Source organism: Bison bison, unplaced genomic scaffold (assembly GCF_000754665.1).
Source record: "Bison bison bison isolate TAMUID 2011002044 unplaced genomic scaffold, Bison_UMD1.0 scf7180017864168, whole genome shotgun sequence".
Lineage (NCBI taxonomy): Eukaryota > Metazoa > Chordata > Mammalia > Artiodactyla > Bovidae > Bison > Bison bison.
Genome location: NW_011494740.1, coordinates 2,594,299 through 2,614,054, shown reverse-complemented (window position 1 = coordinate 2,614,054; position 19,756 = coordinate 2,594,299). Strand labels below are relative to the sequence as shown.

At 34.7% G+C, this 19,756-nt stretch overlaps 2 protein-coding genes across 13 annotated transcripts in view; one reads left to right on the top strand and one right to left on the bottom strand.

The window, feature by feature from the left end:
* The window catches only part of ABI3BP (ABI family, member 3 (NESH) binding protein), a 296,163-nt gene extending 294,499 nt beyond the window's left edge, over positions 1–1,664 (top strand). For 5 of the 11 annotated variants that reach the window (XM_010841965.1, XM_010841967.1, XM_010841966.1 and 2 more), the window contains one exon: positions 205–1,660. In XM_010841965.1, the coding sequence (XP_010840267.1) occupies positions 205–320 (116 nt within the window). In that variant the 3' untranslated portion in view covers positions 321–1,660. Of the gene's footprint in view, positions 1–204 lie in introns of all 11 variants that reach the window. The other 6 variants (XM_010841961.1, XM_010841962.1, XM_010841959.1 and 3 more) reach the window with 3 other exon arrangements.
* Positions 1,665–1,743: 79 nt separating this feature from the next.
* The window catches only part of TFG (TRK-fused gene), a 32,361-nt gene continuing 14,348 nt past the window's right edge, over positions 1,744–19,756 (bottom strand). Inside the window, exons 5-8 of one of the 2 annotated variants that reach the window (XM_010841970.1) lie at positions 15,924–16,091; positions 12,021–12,161; positions 6,097–6,195; positions 1,744–2,558 (exon numbers count right to left, since the gene is read on the bottom strand). In XM_010841970.1, coding sequence (XP_010840272.1) covers positions 2,176–2,558; positions 6,097–6,195; positions 12,021–12,161; positions 15,924–16,091 — 791 coding nt within the window. In that variant the 3' untranslated portion in view covers positions 1,744–2,175. The remainder of the gene's footprint in view (positions 2,559–6,096; positions 6,196–12,020; positions 12,162–15,923; positions 16,092–19,756) is intronic. The other variant, XM_010841971.1, reaches the window with a different exon arrangement.

Below are 19,756 nucleotides of genomic sequence, written 5' to 3'. Positions count from 1 at the left end.
AATAGTACCAACCCATCCTAGGCATCCGTATGTTTAGCCCACCATTACCACCTCAGGAAAGACACTGGGGCCTCTGTTGCTATCCACTGTCTAAAACACTCTGCTTCACCTAGACTAACCTTCAAGCATTCAAAGGCACCCTTCAATCTATGAGGACAAAACATATAACACAGCAGCTATTAATTTTAATTATTTCCCTCTTAGGCTATTTCAGAGCAGTTCGTCAGGAACCAGTCCAATTTGGAGAAATCGGTGGTCACACTCAAATCAATTATGTCCAGTGGTATGAATGTGGGACCACAATTCCTGGAAAATGGTAGATGCTGCAGTCACATTCAAAAGTGCCTTCTGTTTCATCGTTTCAAAAAATAATTGGAAACAGTATGGTATTTGCCACATGCATTTAAAGCTCTTTTGTTTACTATGTATAAAATTTTAAAATCTAATAGCAATATTAGATGTTTATTAGAAAGATTGCTAAGAATATTTATCAGGTTTTACAAAGTCATTTTAAGAAAGCAAGATATTGATATTAACAGAATAACATTTTTGGGGAAGCTGGCTCCCTATTCATGGTATTTTAAGAGATCATTTGTATATTATTTATCACACTGTTGTAATGATGTTCTGAGATACTTTTATAACAAAATTAACATCAAAAAACTAATATACTTTAAAAAAATATTTACATTTATTGTGTACTCTTCCTACTGTTAATTCCATAAATCTCTACTTGGCTTAACTTATTAGATCAAATTATCATCAACATATTATATCTGGGGAGAAAAGGTCCTAATATTCACATGTTTATTTAAACTTCAACTTTTTAGTAACAGTTGAGTAACTTTTGAAGCATTTAAATAGCCATTCATGCAAATATACATTTCATTAATTATCTACAAATTATTGCAAAGGTTGTTTGAATCAGTAAATTTCAGTTGAAAATGGAATTGAAAATTTGATATATTATTTCAAAAATACGTATTTTGTGCTTTCTCTACCCATAAGTATGCTACAATGTCTGAATGTTCTTTGTCAAACTATCCCTTTAAGCAGTTGTGTTCATACTGTTTTTAATTCTAATCAAGCTGTACCCAAAGACTGTAGCAAAGTCTAAGCATAAAAGGATAATCCATGATGAGAAGCCTACCATTTTATGATATTTACTCTATTTTTACACAGAAGATCTCTAGGGAATGAATGTATCAGAGGCTGTTTTCTTAATTCTAACAACCTGTAATGAAAATCTGACTTATTTTTATTTAAAACAGTATTATTCTCCTTCATTGGGGAGGAAGACAGGAATGCTGCATTGGTGCCCTCATTCTTAAAGGACCTTTCTGTGCTTACCTTTGAACATGCTTCAGTTTTATCAATACTTCATTTTATATTTTTCAAACAGTATAAACTCTGCAATAAAGAGATGTAGTTTTTTTTAAGACTGAGTTCTTCATTTCTAAATGGTTGATTTCTATAAGGAAACTCACAGGTTGTTTAGAATCTACCAAGCTCCCTTTCATCTTTTAATATTGTATCTACTGTGTTTATATATAATGCTAGTCTTGATCTATTTTAAAGTTTTGTCATTTAAAACCAAAATCAGAATACAACAGCACTGTGCTTCTTTGAATAGAAAGGCCTAAAATAAAATGTATTTCAAGACCAAAAACATCATTAAGGATTTTTCTCATATATACGCATATATAGAATACCAAAGACTAAATTAAGTTACAAGACCACTAATGGATTCAATCATCTTTATTAACCTATCAATGTTACATTTTATACATAATAGCTAGTCTTCTCAAAGGGATCTACTTTAGTACATCGTGTTAATAATAAAAAGCCAAGTAAGAGGGCTGAACTTCAACCTAGCATTTTAATATCCTCTGGACAAGGCAAGCTAGAAAATCAATCACTTTGCACACATGTAAGAGTAGTGTTCCAAAATAAGTAGGAAGCTGCTATACTTCTAAGCAGGGGAGGAAAAAAACTTCCATTTTGGTCTTTTTTCTTCCAGTAAATTATACTTTCAATTAACAGCAATAATGGTATCATAAAAAAATGCTCTGCTTTTTAAATTCCTGAACTTCAATACAAATTAAAATAGTAGTATTGGAGTCTTTTGGGAGGCAAACAGCTAGCAGCTACATTCATCAGTGTAACTGAGCCTCTTTATCGATAACCTGGTCCAGGTTGGGTATAGCCCTGACCAAAGGGAGGACGGCTACGTGCATATGGGTTAGACCCACTTGCAAGAGGGGTCATGGTACTTCCAGGAGGTGGGGTGAAACCTGGTCTTGGCTGGTAGGCCCCGGGTTGGCTTGGAGCCATTCCCGGTTGTGAGGCAGGGGCCACAGTGTAATTAGTGGGCTGAGAAGTTTGGGTAGTGTAAGTTTGTTGAGGGTAACTGCTCGCCTGATACTGCTGTGGAGGTTGAGCAGGCAGTTGCTGAGGCTGACCAGAAAAGGCAGGTGCCGGTGCCTGGGAAGTTGGTTGCTGGCCATATCCTGGGAACTGCTGAGGTTGTTGGGGTCCAGTCTGCTGACTATAGCCTGCTGAAAAGGCAAAACATATACCTCTTACTTTTTCTTTTGGTGAACATTTTCCAGAGAATTAGTCTTACTGTTATGGACAAAAAAAATAATAATAAATGAGAAATTTAACAAACTTAATCCTAAGTATTTAAGCACCGAGTAGTGGATTTTATATTTCAATACCATATAGTAACAAAGAAGCATTTTCTAGACAATTTTGTAAACCCTCTAAAATGAAAACCACTATATATATATATTTCTTCTACTTCAACTCCTCCTAGACTGTATAATCCCTGAGAGTAAACGCCTGTTCTAGCATAACTCCCAGTATAGAGTATATGCTCAAATGACAAATGTCAGAATTAATGCAAAAGCTAGTCATTAACCTGGTTTTGAGGGGCCTGTTTAATAACAGTACCAAATAAAAACACATTGTAGAGAATGAATGTTTTTAAATGAAACAATGCTGCTACAAATACAACTTACTATGTTAGTGAGATGCTTTTTAGGCTTATTCATCCTATAAAAATTAATAAAACATTTAAGAATAAACATTAAGTGCCATTTTCACAATCCTTAAAATCTTTTAGATTTGGTATCATGGTTTGCCTTTACAATAGCAGTAACAACAGAAAGCACATCATACTGCCCCACAAAAATGAACATCTATATTCATTAGGTACTAGGATGTAAAGCTTTTTAAAAGAAAAGGTCTGCTTCACTAAAAACTTTTATCTCTACCATGAAACACACCTGCAGCTACTTGCAATGAAACCTCTCCATTGACTGGAATCCTGTCAGCATTAAATACCAGATACATAAGAAAATTATTAAAATATGTACAACCCTGCATTAAAAAAAAATAAAAAGGATTGAATGAACTGAGTATATTCTGAACTCACCTTGAACCTGGGTTCAAAATTTACTCATGAAAGAAAGCTTTTGACATAGTCCATGAATAAAACTGGAAAAGGTCAGAGGAAAACTGCCAAACCAGCAGAGTGCCAAAGATGGTCCAATGTTACCACAAGCACTAACAGTCTCCAAGCAGAGTATTTAGGTGACTGTTTCCATATCTCCCAATTTCAAGTTAATAGGACTAGCAGGATCAGAAATACAAAAATAATACTTTGAAAAGAACTAAACTTTACTCAGTGAAGATCCTAACTAATCATTATGAGCAAGCTTAATTTTTAACAAGTAACTCAAATACCTAATGCATTTTACTCATGGCAGCACCTAAATCAAACTAAATTCATGAAAAAACATTGATGTCATACAATTTCTTCTATCCTCTACATAAAAACATAAAAATCTTTTTACTGTAAGTTTTTGGAGAAACAGGAGGTTTTATACTGAAAATGTCTATTCAATTTAAGACTGTGAGCAAAAAAAAAAAAAAAAAGCTGTGTTTTCATCCTGCCAATTGATATCTAAACTGGCTTTTCAACAGACTCTGGGGACAACTAAATCTTTATTTTTCAAGAGAGAGGATACTGCCTAAGAGCCTAAGTTGCTGTTTCATTAGCAATCTACTGTCTTTGACCATAATATAAAATACCTCTGTATATATAAAAATCCTTCCTTCCACCACTATCCCCTCCCTTGAAAAACAAAATAACTTTGGTGAAAATCACCATAAATGGCAAGAAATGGAGATTGTGTGGTTGTCTGAATAAAGTAAAATTAAGGACAAAAAGTCACGTGATCCATAAAGCCTAAAATATTTACTATTTCGTTTTTTATAACAGAAAAGTCTGCCAAGCTCTGGTTGGTGCTGAGAGAGTGAGAATGATGTAGGGAAGTAAGTCATTAACTGCAAAGTCAAGTGTACCAGGTTCTGGTCTAGTCCCCCACTAAATAGCTGCTTGTCCTTCAATGCATCACAACTCTTTGGACCCTAGTTGCCTCATTTATAAAATGAGTGGGTAAGACAAGATCAGTGGTTCCCAATTCTCACTACACTTTAGAATGACCTGCAAACCGTTTAAGATATCAATGCCTGTACCCCACCCTCAACCAAATAAAACAAGATCTCTAGGAGTAGAGCTCAGGCACCTGTAAGTTTTAAGAAACACCTCTCCAGGTGATTCTGAAGCATGGTGAAGATGGAAATTGCCTGGATTAGACAACAGTGAAAAAAACTTATTATTTCTACAAATTGCCAATATATAATTGGTAACAGATTTTCTCTAAAAGACTGCATTCTGAAAATAACCTTCCCCCAATATTATAGTCCAAGTTTAAATTCATTCCACCTAGTTTATATAAAAACTAGCAGCTACAGGTTAAGTCACTCTACAGCAAATCCAATCCAAATCTTTGTGTTAAAATATGTCAAACTACAATGGCAGAATTTTATGGTCTAATTCAGGGAGTCAGCAAATGTTTTTCTATAAAGGACCAGATAATAAACATTCTAGGCTTTGGGGACCACATGGTCTCTGAAACTTTTAAATGAAGGGGTGGTGTTTTCACAATGAGTTTCAAGTAGATTAGAAAAATAAAAAATAACAGAGCAATGTACTTGCTTTAAGAATAGTTGTCCCCTGTCATTTTCTATTGAGGAACATGATTTTAGACTTCTTTGAGTGGGAGTTCCTTTGGCTCACTGGCAACAGTCTACTATGTGGAGCTTCAATCTCAGACTTTTCAATGATACCTAGGTTAACATTTATATTAAATGAGAATGTGTACAAAAACTCCTTTTAAAATAATGCTCTAGAGTTATGCCTGGCTTCCAATGATGGTTCCTACTAGCTGTGATGTACTGACCCAAGGTAAGTTGCTTAACCTTTCTGTACCTGAAATAGGGACTGATAATGAGGCTAACTTCCCCCCATGTATTTATTGTGTATTCACAGCTCATTTTTGTAATTTTTTTTGTAATTTTTTAAAATTAGTTGAAATTCTGATACTTAAAATATTTGACTATAAGAGTTGAACATAAATTCTCATATAACAAAGGTAAAAATTACCCAAATTATAATTATTTGAATTATGATATTCAAAGCTATACTGAGAGATTTTTATGTTCTTAGTTGTCTGAATTACATTTCACACAACTCTACTTTTATGGACTGTTTTTAGTATTCCTACATACTTCTGGGAGATTTAAAAACCTATGTAGCTTAATTTGGTTCTTATTTAATAAGATCACCTCTTTTTACATATGAGGGAACTGTTAAAAAGTTTTTCCAGGTACTAGAGTACACTGGGATAATGTGCTACATAAAAAAGAGGAAAAAAAATTGTGCATTTTGCTCTACATCACCAAGCAGGTAAGTTGATCACATGAGTAGGAGATATTAAAACTTCTTTATACTACAGGTTATTACTGAATCATCTACTATGACTGTGTTTTACCTGCCCACTGGAACTGAAATGGTGATTTACAGTAAAATTTCTATGTAAAGTATTTATAAATAAATGATACAAATGTTATTCCCCCCCCAAAAAATAAATACTTAATACTTACTATAACAAATCAAGGACCCAGGAGGAAGGAATTTTAAGGTTTCATGAATATAGACACAGCTCTCTCTGGGCACCTGCTCACCTGAATACTGAATACCGTACTGCTGCGGCGCCTGGGGGGGCGCCTGTGGCTGCTGAGTGCCATAGCCGGGCTGCTGCGAGTACTGCTGGTACATCTGACCTGGGGATGAGACAGGGCAGAGGCAGGTTTAACTCAGCAGAAGAGAAACATCTTTAAGGCACCTTTAATTCTCTCCCCATTCACACACATATACACTCAGAGAACTAAGACACAGATTGTGTTTGTTCCTCTTTAAATATCTATGAAGAAGAGAACAAAGAACAATTTGACAAGTGTGGCAACTCTGCTGTGGATTAACTGTGGAGAACTCTGACATCAAATGAGTGGTTACTTCAGAACTCCAAAAAACAAAGGTTTTCAAACTCAACTGCCAAAAGATATGTACTACTAATGTTCAGTAAAAATCAATAAAGAAAAATGTGAAAAAAGGGACAAATACCATGAATAGCTGCTGTGATTTCCAAATATGTAAGTACTTTCTGGTTCACATCTTAAACCTCTCTACACCACTTACAGTTGTTCCAATGGTGGATTTGGCTAGATCTAATGCCTAGAGCAGCAATAAAACTTGCTGTAATATCTAACTAGCACTTAAATTTTTTAAAAACCTAGCTAGTATTTAAATCTTTAAAACAACTTTATGTTGCTGATACTTTAAAAGTATTCAAATTACCTACTGTTAATCAAAAGACTATAGGTAAATAGTATACTTTCAGCAGAAAAAGACTGACTAAAAGTCAATGCATTATCTAGTGCCATTCAAACTGAGGTACAGGAAATAGCTAGTTCTCACAGCTGAAATCTCAAGACGAAACCCACTTTACTAGACGGGGTGTCCAGTCTTCTGTACTGCAGCACTGAATATGTTATGCCCCTACTGACAGCTAGCTTCTTTCCTAGCAAGTAGTGGTATGCTTTCATGATAGGAATAAAACTGAAAGAGTAGCACTGACATATATACACTACCACATGCAAAGCAGCTAGTGGGAAGCTGCTGTATAACACAGGGAGCTCAGCTCAGTGCTCTGTGATGACCTAGAGGGCTGGGATGAGCACAGTGGGGTGCGGGGGGCAGGCAGGCTTAAAAGGGAGGGGATATACATATGCTTATAGCTGATTCACACAGTCGTACAACAGAAAGTAATACAGCATTGTAAAGCAATTATCCTCCAATTAAAATTTTTCAAAAAAAAGAAAAATTTGCTTATTTTTAAGTTATTAATCCTCTTCCCAAACACAAAAACCGACAAGAAGTTTGTTAAACACTTTCTTAACACTTTGAGATTTATAGACAACATAAAAACTACTACAGAAGCTAACCACCTTTTAGAAGATACTGCCTTAACTGTATCTCAAGTTGCCTAGATTATATCTCAAAACTAAATTTTGGAACAGAAGTGACAAGGATCTGATACAGAAATATGATAAAGGGGGGAAATACATGTAGCATTTGACAATGGGTTCTAATTCTTACAAAACAGAAGGATTAACTTTACAATACAAAAATGAGCAAAGAACATGCAATGAATATATGAAGGGAAAAGTCAACCTCATTAGCAGTCCCTATTTCAGGTATAAAAAAGAATAAGCAACTTACCTGGGGTCTATGCATCATAGCTAGTAAGAACCATCACCAAAACCCAGGCATAACTCTAGATTGCTATTTAAGGAGTTTCATACATGTTATCTCATTTAATACAAATATTAACTTAGGTATCATCAAAAAGTCTGAGATTAAAGCTCCATACAGTAGACTGCTGCCAAGGAGCCCAGAAACTCCCCACTCAAAATTTTAAGTCAAATCATTTTCCTCAATAAAAAGTAACAGGTACTACAACTCTTCTTGAAGCAAGTGCTCCATTTTTTTCTTAATTTGCTTCAAACTCCTTGTGAAAATGCCCTGCGGATTAAACACTATCTCAACAAAGTATTTCTCTTATTTTAAACACACTTCCTTCAAGTCCAAAATGGAACTTTCATTCTCTGTCACAGTATTCTGAAAATTAAGAAGTCTGTGTTCAGTTGTAAATGAGGAGGAACAACCTGACCTAATTGAAGGAGAAAGCTACAGGATATATTAAGTGAAAAAGCAAGGTGCCAACATAGTTCACAGTAAGTTTATGATTTGAGGGGGAAAAAAAAAAATATATATATATATATATACACATAAGCTATGTTTTGTGCATTGTATTTTCAGAATCGATGATAGAAAAAAGTAAAAGCAATAAAACATATTACCTAGGAGAAAGAGAATAGGATGAAGCAAAGAGTAATGGTGAGGATTCTGGGACTATATGTGTGACACAGATTGGTAGTCAGCCTCTATAATGACCCTCAATGACTCCTGCACAGGTATAATATAAGATAATGGGTTGGTATCCTCATATTTTTAGAAATTAGAAAGATTAACTCCACCATACAAAAAAATGGCAAACAACAAGCAATAAATACATGTGTATTCATTCTCATGTGTAGTCCCCTCACACTGAATCAGGCTGATCTATAATATATACCATTAGGACCTGGCATGCTGAAGTCCATGGGGTCACAGAGTCAGACAGGACTGGGTGACAGAACAACATATACCATTAGAATACATGAAATGATATTTCTGAGGACATTTCTGAGGACAAGTTGAGAAAGACAAATATCTCCTTTTACTCTGTCTTGACCACTGGCTCTGGTGGAAGTTTCCGTGTCATGAAGTCACCCAGGAAGCCCATGAGATCCATTTGGTGAAGAAATGTAGTCTCTTGCCAACAACCGTATGAAGGAGTCATCTTAAGATATGAATTCTTCAGTTCAAATTAAGCTTCAGATGACTGTAACCTCACAAGAAACCCTTAACCAAAACCTTCAAGCTAAGCTTCTCCCAGATCCTTGATTCTGAAACTGTGAGATAATAATTTTTTGCTGTTTTAAGTATCTATGTTTTAGCATAAACTGTTAAACAGCACGTTCACATACATAGTTTTGACTTTAGAAACATGTAGGGTTGACAGCTATTAAAAAAATAAAAGACTTAAGACACATAATTAAATGAAAAATGTGAATCTTGGGAGACCCTTAATTTGAAAAAGCCCCCAAATGTAACAAAGTAACTATGAGACAACTACGAAAATTCAAATATAGTATGTGCTGACATTAGGAATCACTTAATCACTTAAACCATAATGAAAAAGAATATATACATGTATAACTGAGTGACTTTGCTGTATGGCAGAAATACACAACATTGTAAATCAACCATACTTCAATAAAATATTTTTAAAAAGAACCATAATATTGTTAGGTAAATAGTGACATGGTGGTGACATTAAAAAGAAAAGAATATCATTTAGACATGCATACTGAAATGGCTGAGTGAAAAGCTGGGGGGGGATACGGGACAAGAAAGATGGAATGTTAAAACATTAAGCTACATGAAAGAAACATGAAGTTATCTTTACTTTTGTATGTTTCAAAACATACAAATTTTATAATTTACATAATAAAAGCTACTTATCCATTATATTAGCATATGATTTTACAGATTCCAATTATATCTTTGTCATCTTTTTGCTTCTCAAACAGCAATACTTTCTAGTCTTCGTTGACTTTTAAGTGCTCTTCTCTGTATCCTCACCACTTTATTGTGTTTTTGGCAACTACTCAAGTCACATAGTTTTCCAGTAACAGAAGCACTTGCTTCACTGAAAAAGGATAATACTGTCCATTTTGTTTCTTTTCATGACGCTTAACATTTTGTTGATCCTTTTAAATGAACAATATATTAAGACTTAAATCCTTAGGAAAAAAATTTACAAATCCAAGATCCCTCTTATGGAATTTAAATAACTCAGAATTATTTATTTTAGATTATTATTTCACATTCTAAGAGATTTATAAGTTAATTATTAGTAATAGATTTGTACTTCTGTTGGTTATTCTGCTCAAAGCATAACCAGCAGCTGATCTAACTAAATGGTGATACCAGGAACTCATTATATATTTCGCATATATCAAAAGGTATTCATTAAAGTAGCCAGTCTTAACCATGATATGCTATACGTATTGTGAAGTGTTTCAAATCAGTCACACTCCAGATTTCCAATATGTAGTATGAAAACCAGAATGTTTTTAATAATGATTACATGCTAATACACTGGATATACGAGATTAAATTAAATATATAACAAAAATTAATTTTACCATTAAAAAAATTTTTTAATGCGGCTAGTAGAAAAGTTAAAATCATATATAGCTTCCACAGTATTTCTTTTGAACACCAATGATCTAGAGATTCACCTCTAAAATGCTAATCTATTGACTGATGTCACATTAGTAACTATACAATTTTTTCTACTGTAAGTTTTAATGTACACTAAAAAGTAACAGCTTTAAGAAGGCATATAATTAATGCCACCATATGGTGTCAATCTGATGACTCGGAAAAAGGGAACTTGGTTGCTGGGTGTCAGAAGTGAGAGATAGCATTTTCCAATTTCCACTGTATATCCTTTTATATTTTAAAAATTTACCTATTTGAAAATAAACTTTCAATTAAGATAAACCCTTGAAAGAATAATTTGAGATATTATTAGCAGATCCTTAAATCCCTTTCCTTTATAAGTGAACAGCAAACATAATTTGGTACAATTACCCTTCCAACTCCCATCCTACAGCCGTATACGTGGCTAAAAATGGGTTGCTTTTTTCTTTTTTAAAGATGTTAGTTCACCTGATATAGCCATTAAACTCCCATCATATCCAAACTCTGCTTTTCCCTGTTTCAGACACATCTGCTTCAATTCTAACTGGTCCAGTTCTGGCAGCTGCACCTTGGTACAAAAGAAAAGACTAGAACTAAAGTTGGTTGAGAAGAGGCTTCAACAATAAGAAAATTCTTCCCAAACTACTCATTTCTCAGCAAAATGACACCTGCTGGTTCCTATCACTACCATTCATCCAATTCATCCAACGGGACAAATCTAAAAGTACCCAAAATAATTAAGAATCTATTACAAAAGTGCCCCTTCATTTAAGGCTGTTTTGGGAGATTTACTTAACTTGACTGATAAACTCAGTCACTTGCTTCTGGTGCTGAAAATACATCTTATCACACTACCTGACCCCTTTATACAGATAGAGCACCACCTGGTGACCTTTAAAGTAAAATATGGGGCTTTAAAAGGCCTAACATGCACAGGCAATTCAAAGAAAGACTATCTGACCATCTAGAAGGAACCCTAAATCAGTAAGTCTGAGGGCATGTTCTGCAGCGCTTCCAAGGGTTTCAATGAGGCACCTCAGTGTCTGCTATTCTGCGCTTGCAATTTCCTTCAACAACAGCAATGACCTCTTACTTGTTTAACGACTGAGCTTTTTTACATTCTGTTTCATTTAGGACTTAAGACATTCTCTGAAAACCACTGATTCGGTTCACTTTTCTGTGGGAGAATATCAAAACCCAGAGAGATTAAACTGCTCATCTGAGGACGTGATATTTAGAGAGGAAAAAGTCTGATTTAAAATACACTGCTTTTTCTATAAAAGACTTATTGCTAACTGCATAAAAATATAAAGGGCTATTTATCTTTAAAAAAAAAACTGAAGTTATGCTTTACCTTTGTTTTTTAAATCTTTTTAAATTACAAAAATAATACACAGTTGCAAGACGGGAGGGGAGAAGGAAATAAAATAGAACCTAAAAATTATGCCTTATACTTTAGGTTTTTTTTTCTTTTCAATGTTCAGAAGCATACCTGACATTGTTCTATTCAGTTTTTTAACCCGAAAGCATACTACATCAGTACGTCAAAAATATTGACAATTGTGTTCACAGCATGAATGAACATGTAAGCTTTTCACCATTACCAAAAATGTCATAATAAACATTTCTGCACATGTAACTTTCCGCACATGTGCTTTAAGCTCTATTTTACCTTCACTCTGACCTGCTTGAGTCTGAGCTCCTGTATATGGTGGCTGCTGTGGCTGAACTCCTGGTGGGTGAGCTGCGGAGGAGGAGGAAGCAATGCTGTCGGGAGTTCCTGAACGGTCTTCTGCAGGAGCACTGGGAGGCCCTGGGTGGTCATGAAAAGTCAGCTCAGTTTCTAATACAAGATCTGTCCCCAACAAGCTCAATTAGTAAATTTGGTTAAGAGACTAAAAGTAAAGTACTACAGAATAAGCATAACCCAAAGGCAGCCTTCTAAACTGATGTGTGTATATATACTTTTTTCCTTTGCTCCAATCTCACAAGAATCCAAAGCTACAACTAGAAATCCTTCCCTATAGAGTGTAGTGCTACATTCCTGAGTCTTAAACTCACCTCTGCACTACAAAATATCCACCCCTTTATACAATCCTATTCATTCCCCCAAGTGATCATTAATTGCCATTCCTTTCACAGTACCAGTTTTACCTATCTAAAACATTCCTTAAATAGTCCTCCACACTTCTAGTGAGCTTTCTTCACTCAAAAATACTTTTCTCCACTTGTGAACTTCTATAGAGTATACTTTATTAAGACTTTACCAACTTCCACTCTGCATTTTTAACCAGAAAAGTCTTCCCTCTTAGACTAGGAGTTCTTTTGGCCAGGCACCTTTCTGATTCTGTCTCACAAAGTCTACCTCTTAAAATATACATGGAACCACTCAAAATTCTTTTAAAATAATGAACAAAGAAGTAAATGGAGAGAATCTGCTGTAGTTCTAATACTATATAATGAGCAAAACAGACATTCTGAAGACAAAAATTTGTTTCTTTAAGTTATTTTTGTTTGTGCAATACAGAATAGTATGATTAGAAACACTGGTTTTGGAGCCAGACTGCCTCGGTTCAAATCCCAATGCTGCCACTTAGTAGCTCTGTAAATCCAGGCTTGCTACTTGATCTCTTTCTGTGCTTCAGTTTCCTCATCTGTAACAAAAGCAATACTAATTCCTACTTCATAAGATTACATAAGGATTATGAGTTAGTAAGAGCTTATAGCAAGTGCTTATAAAAGTAATTTTATGGGGAGGGGCAAGAGGCATAGGGGAATTAAGAGGTCTAAACTATTATATATACAGTAAGTAAGCTATAAGAATATATTATATCACAGAAAATATAGCCAATATTTTATAATAACCATAAATAAAACATAACCTTTAAAAATTGTAAATCACTATGTTGAACATCTGAAACTTCACATAATATCATAGCATCAGCTATACCTCAACAAAAATATATATTAAAAATAAACATTAAAATATTGTTAAAATATATTAAATATATCAATATGGCTAATATAAAATGTATTTTAAATGAAAATTTAAAAGTGATTATATAACAAGAACTTATAAAAGTGATTACCACTTAAAAAGCCCTACATAAGTACTTGTTATTAGTAGCAGACTAATTTCCCTGAGGCCAAACCTCTATCCTTTCAACTGGTCTAACCCAAAACTTACTAGCACTGTACATCAGGCATACAGTTGGAAGCTGACAGTTCAGGTATTCATGAGAACCTAAAACTAGGATAACGGTACTGGTAGTGCAAGAGAAACTGATGAGTGCCAGAGTAAAATGTATGATCACTCCTGTGCACCACCATTTCACTGATATTTATCAACATTAGACAAATACATACACACACATCCCCAAGAAGGGTAACACAGATAACACAAAGACACTATGTTATTATTCTAAAAAAATATTACTTCAATTCTTTTCTCCCCTGCATGTAAGCTATTAATGTTGCTTATCCTATCGTTAATATTTTATCCCTCCTTCCCATGTCTACATTCACTACTGCTACTGAGTTTTTCACATCGTAACCCAAGTAACTACAAAGAACCCTGGCATTTTCTATGTGTAGTTTTTCCTACTTCAATTTAATATACAAAGCTACCAGAAAAATGGCCTTCAAATACAATATGAATCATAGTAATCATATTATTCTGGTCTATACTATATTCTTAATTAAACTTTTAAGCCTAACTTCATATATAACTATTTACTCCCTCCACCTGGCTTATCCTGAAGTCTTAAACATTAAGAAGCTCTAATATTAACTTGTGTTTCAGTTAATCTACAAAAAGTTTCTGTTTTTCAGATAGACCACTTATCTGATGTCTTCTTTTGCCAACAACATACATGATATACAAGTAGCTGTCTTTTCCAGAATGTTACACACACAATTCTCTTTGATAAATAACCCCATAAAAGTCTCAAAGAAAAAGAAAATTAATAGAAAATCCTATTTTTTCAGTTACTGATAATGACAAAGTAAACTGATCAGGTGAAACCTCCCCAAAAATAACAATTTAAAACCCTGGTCAAAGAAGACGAAAACAACTACTTGAAATTATTGGAAGTCAGCCAAATGTTGGCGAACACCAGGAAAGAGTTTACCCTCAATGGAATTACAATGGGTAAGAACAGCAAACTGTGATCTCTGCAGTTTCAACTGCAGAAAACCAGTGTTAACTTCATGGTTGGCTACATAGCTAGAAATTTGAGGAAAATCCATTCAGGAAGGAACGAGAAGAAATGAGATCTAAAATCTGAATATAAGCTCCAAAGCCCGAGCTGACCACAGAATTAGGTGGAGAGAGGGTGACACCAAGAGGGTACAGAATAAAAAGCAGCATCTAGAGCTGAAAGGACTGAGCAGAGCTGAGTCAGAGCTGAAGCAGTCAGCGGCTTCACTCTGGGTGAAAACGGGAGTAGTGTGAATAAATATTAGAGCAACAGTAACAAAAAATCCTCACAAGAATCTAAAACAAAAATACCTTAATAAATCGAAGAGAAATACAATCTTAACCACCTAAGGGCTTCCTTGGTGTCTCAGATGATAAAAATCTGCCTGCAATGCAGAAGACCCAGGTTTGATCCCTGGGTCAGGAAGATCCCCTAGAGAAGAGAATGGCTACCCAGTTCACTATTCTTGCCTGGGGAATTCCACGGATAGAGGAGCCTGGTGGGTTTGCACAGTCAGATACAACTGAGTGATTAATACTAAAACAATATTAATGAATGAAAAGGTAAGGAATCTTAACAGAAAAAAAATTAAAACTATAAAAACAACCAAATGGAAATTCTAGAGCTGAAAGCACAATAAATGAAAGGGAAAATTCACTAGAAAGGTTTAACAGCAGATTGGCAATGAAAGGAAAAACACTAGTGAACTTAAAGAGAGATCAACAGGAATCATTCAATCAGAACAACACAGAGAAAAAAGAGTGAAGAAAAAGGAACCTCAGAAACCCATGGGATAACATCAAGCTCTCCAATGGATGTGTAATAGGAATCCCAAGAGAAAAAGCAGAAAAAATGTTGAAGAAATGATGCCCAAAATATACAAAGAAAGCACAATAAAGACACTGTTTTAAGGTTAAAAACATTCAAATAAAAGCACTTTCTACACTAAACTGTCCAGAACTCTACATTTAAATTTCCCTAATTTAAGATCAGAAGAGAGATTAAACCATCAAACATAATTTAAGTCCAGCAAGAAATCTGAAATAAGATTATAAAATGATTCATATTTTTTAAAAAATAAACCCTCTGAATTCTATTTTTGATAAAAGTTACTTGAACCAATCACAGGTTTATTCTTTAAAGAGGAGCGTTCTACTGACTGATAGAGGCCATGAGAAAGCTTTGCAGGAGCTGGAAACCATCTGCATCTTGATCTTGCTGGTGTTTTACATAGTGTATACATACGTAAAGACTTCCTAAAATGAACCCGTAAGATTTGAGCACTTCACCATTTGCAAGTTATCTTCTATTAAAGAAGGAAGGGGAAGAAAGGAAGGAGAGGGAGAATAAAGGATGCAAGGAAGGCACTAACTTACCTGAAACCTGATCATCTGTTAAGCCAAACGCTGACATGACATTTTTATTGATTTCATCTTGGTTTTTTAAAGGATCAAAAGCTGACATACTTGCTGCCATAACCTGAGTAGACTGTTTACCAGAAGAATCAGCAGCAGCAGGCTTTTCTTCCCTACCATCCACAGTATCTATAAAAGAAATAACCAAAAACTTGTTTCTATTTTATCTATATTCAATAAGGCCTAAAAAATACATGATAGCAAAATACATATGTGCATAAAGTCTGGAATGGTGAGGGTATCTCTGAGTACAAGATTATAATCTTCCTTTCTTCTTTGTTGCTATTTATACTTTTTGTAAAATGGGGGGCAAGGTCAAAAAGAAATGAAAGATAAGTAATAGCTTTCATAAAAAATTGTATCTATGTACGTTCTTAAGAATTATCAGATGAGAAAAAAAAATACAAGCATCTTTACACAGAGAAACATTTTACCGTTCTTTTTGGAGTGCTATGACATATATCCTAGTATCAGACACATACTGTGCACTAATGCTTTATTTTCTAAAAGGATAAAAACCTTTTTAAATAAAGTTATGATTATCAACTTTTATGCTTTACTTCTACTTATCTATTGGTTCTTTATCTGTCGGTACATGGAAACCTCAAGCCAACACATATTTTAATTTACAACGTCTTCCTTTAAAATACTTATTACAGATAAAAGATATGTGTCTGAAATGTGCTCAGAATAACATAGGAGGAGTGGAAATGTGTGAGTATAGATGGCATGATACTGTGAGTTGACAACTGGTGAAGTTGTGAGGGTTCATGGGGTTCATTATACTATTATGCCTACTTTCATATATATTAAAATTTTTCCATAATAAAATATTTTGCAAAGTAGAATTTTAAACATTATAAGCAGGAAAAATTTTAAACCACACACTTTTCTTCTAAGGATACTAAGGTTCTCAACACGCATTTATACTACCACCTTGTGAAAGAAAACAGATTCAAGAATAACATACATTTTATAAACAGAAACGTGTAATATTAAAAAAATATTACAAATACTTAAGGCCAACACATAAAAAAATATTACAAATACTTAAGGCCAACACATAAAAAAATATTACAAATACTTAAGGCCAACACATAAAACAATATTACAAATAAAACAAACTAAACAAGTAAAAGAAAACTGCTAACCATTTACTGAAGTAACTGATGTTATCAATTCCTTTCTGTTACCAACCAAGTAAATGAGCATTAGATCATCTCTGTGATCATGACCAAAATTGATCTTATGAAAAAATATTACGAACCAAGTGCACTATAAGCACACACGGGCTTGCAGCTCTTTTATTCTTATCATTCCTCTAGTTACATTAGTATCTCCTAAATCTCGGTAGGAAAACTTTTATAAGTACTCCTTTAAAATGTCTGCCAGTCATCCATCTTCCTCACCAACTTCCCTCCTTCAATTCCAAGACCATATCCCAAGAGCATATGACACCAATTTTAGGATTATTTCCCTTCACACTGCTATCTTTCACTACCTATGCATCCTTCCACTTATGGCAAACTAAATTCATCAGGAAACACAATATATACCCACTAGCCTACTACCTGCTCCAGTAGCTACTGCACAGATACTGCAACAGGTCAATCCAGTACTGAAGGTGACCTACACATCATCTGTCTCACAGAGGAAAGCAACTGTCCAACAAGTCCACTACAGAAGCAGAGTGCTGAAGGACATAGGTAGCTGCATGTTTTGGGCGAGGGCAAGCCACAGGATTCTAAAGAGCTCTGACAGCTGACCGGTACTTTTTTCTAGTAAACTAGACTTTTCTGATGTTTCTGAAAGTTTCTGATGCAGCTTATTTTATGTTTTTGGTTCCCCCCGACCCCCTTGAGAAGATTACTAAATCAGAATATGTTCTAACAGCTTAAAAGCTTAGGAAACTTCATAAAATGAAGCGGGATCAAGAGTTAAGCAATCTAAGTATAGGAGAGGAAACAAAAAATAAACTATAACGGTCTATAAAAATAAAACACAGAATGTCATATTCAGTTCATTAGGCAACTCAAGACACAATAACTAGAAGGATGGCCACATAAAGAAACAATATATGAAATAATTTCCAACATGCAGAGGAGAAACCAATTTTTAACATCTCTTTCCATTAACACAGGTGAGAGGTGAACAATAAAACATATGAACACATGGAATTAAACTCATAAAGAAAAGCAGTATGTGGCAAGAAGTAATGAACAGAAAGGCTGTTCCACCAAAAACAAAAAGCTTATAAATCTATAGGTAATTTCTACACAGTACTGGCTTTACTTATTGAATTTTGATCTAAGACTTCTCTGGTGGCTCAGATGGTAGAGCATGTGCCTGCATTGCCGGAGACCCGGGTTCAATCCTCAGGTCGGGAAGATCCCCTGGAGAAGGAAATGGCAACCCACTCCAGTACTCATGCCTGGAGAATCCCATGGACGGAGGAGCCTGGTAGGCTACCACGGGGTCACAAAGAGTGGGACACGACTGAGTGGGACACGACTAAGTGACTTGACTTTCTTTCTTTCTTTCATAATACTCTATAGATGCTTCAAGCCCCTAAAATTATATGCAAGTGTTGTTATATCGACATCTATGATTTCTTCTAGGAAAACGGTCAAAGTTTTCATTTTTGTGTGGAGAGACAGGTCAGGAAAAGGCAATATGCTTTAACCTGAATACAAAGGCTTTATCATAAAGAGGCTGTAAAGATCTCATTGTATCTCAGCAAATCTTTTTAATATGTTCTAAAATCTAGAGGTAGAACTAGAAATTACTAATTAGTCACCAAATATTTATCAGGTCATCTACCATTAACACAATTTCATATGGCTGGAGAAAGCAGGAAATGATTGGGAAAGGCATCTTTATTTAAACTATAAATTAAACTCCAAAATTTAGAGTATTTCAGAATCTAAAGGTTGCAAGAGATTATATAATGCTACTTTTCCACAAAATCATCTTCTATTAAGCCCTTTATAGCCAGTAATCCAGAATCTATAAAACCTATGAAACTTACATGCAAACACAAAAGTGGTTTTTTAAAAGTGTATATTTTTAAAGTGTAACATCTAAGAATATTAAAAGTTGAGAAGGCAAGTTTTAAAAATCTACTTTCAAGCCATATTTAAATTTCAGTCTACATTTAATATTTGGTCCCCAAACTACTTTCAGTTCCAAATTTGTCATAACAGAACATAAATAGTATGCCATATTTATCATAACATAAATAGTATGTCTGTAAAATGGGAAAAAAATATTTTTTTGCATATTATGAACACTGTGCTTAAGATAAACATTACAACATTTGAATGTACTAATCTAAAATTACCTTTACTTGAAACTACTTCATATATCACATAAAACTCAAGAAATGATTTCCGAGGTTCATTAACTTTAACACTAAAAAGGGTTCAACAGTCAAAGGGATTTGAAAACTGACCTATGTCATAACCCAGGAGTCTAAGACTACCTGTAAAACAATCACGCAGACAGCACTTTAACAATGGGATTCCCGGCCCTGCTCCCCAGGAAGTCTGTGATGAGATCCAGGAATTGGTATAATAAAATCTCCCTATAATCAAGGTTCCCCGGGTAGCTCAAACAGTAAAGAATCTGCTTGTAACATGGGTGACCTGGGTTCGATCCCTGGGTCAGGAAGATCCCCTGGAGAAGAGTGTGGCAACCCACTCCAGTATTCTTGCCTGGAGAACTCCATGGACATAGGAGACTGGTGGGCTCCAGTGCATGGGGTCGCAAAGAGTGAGACACAACTGAGTGACTAC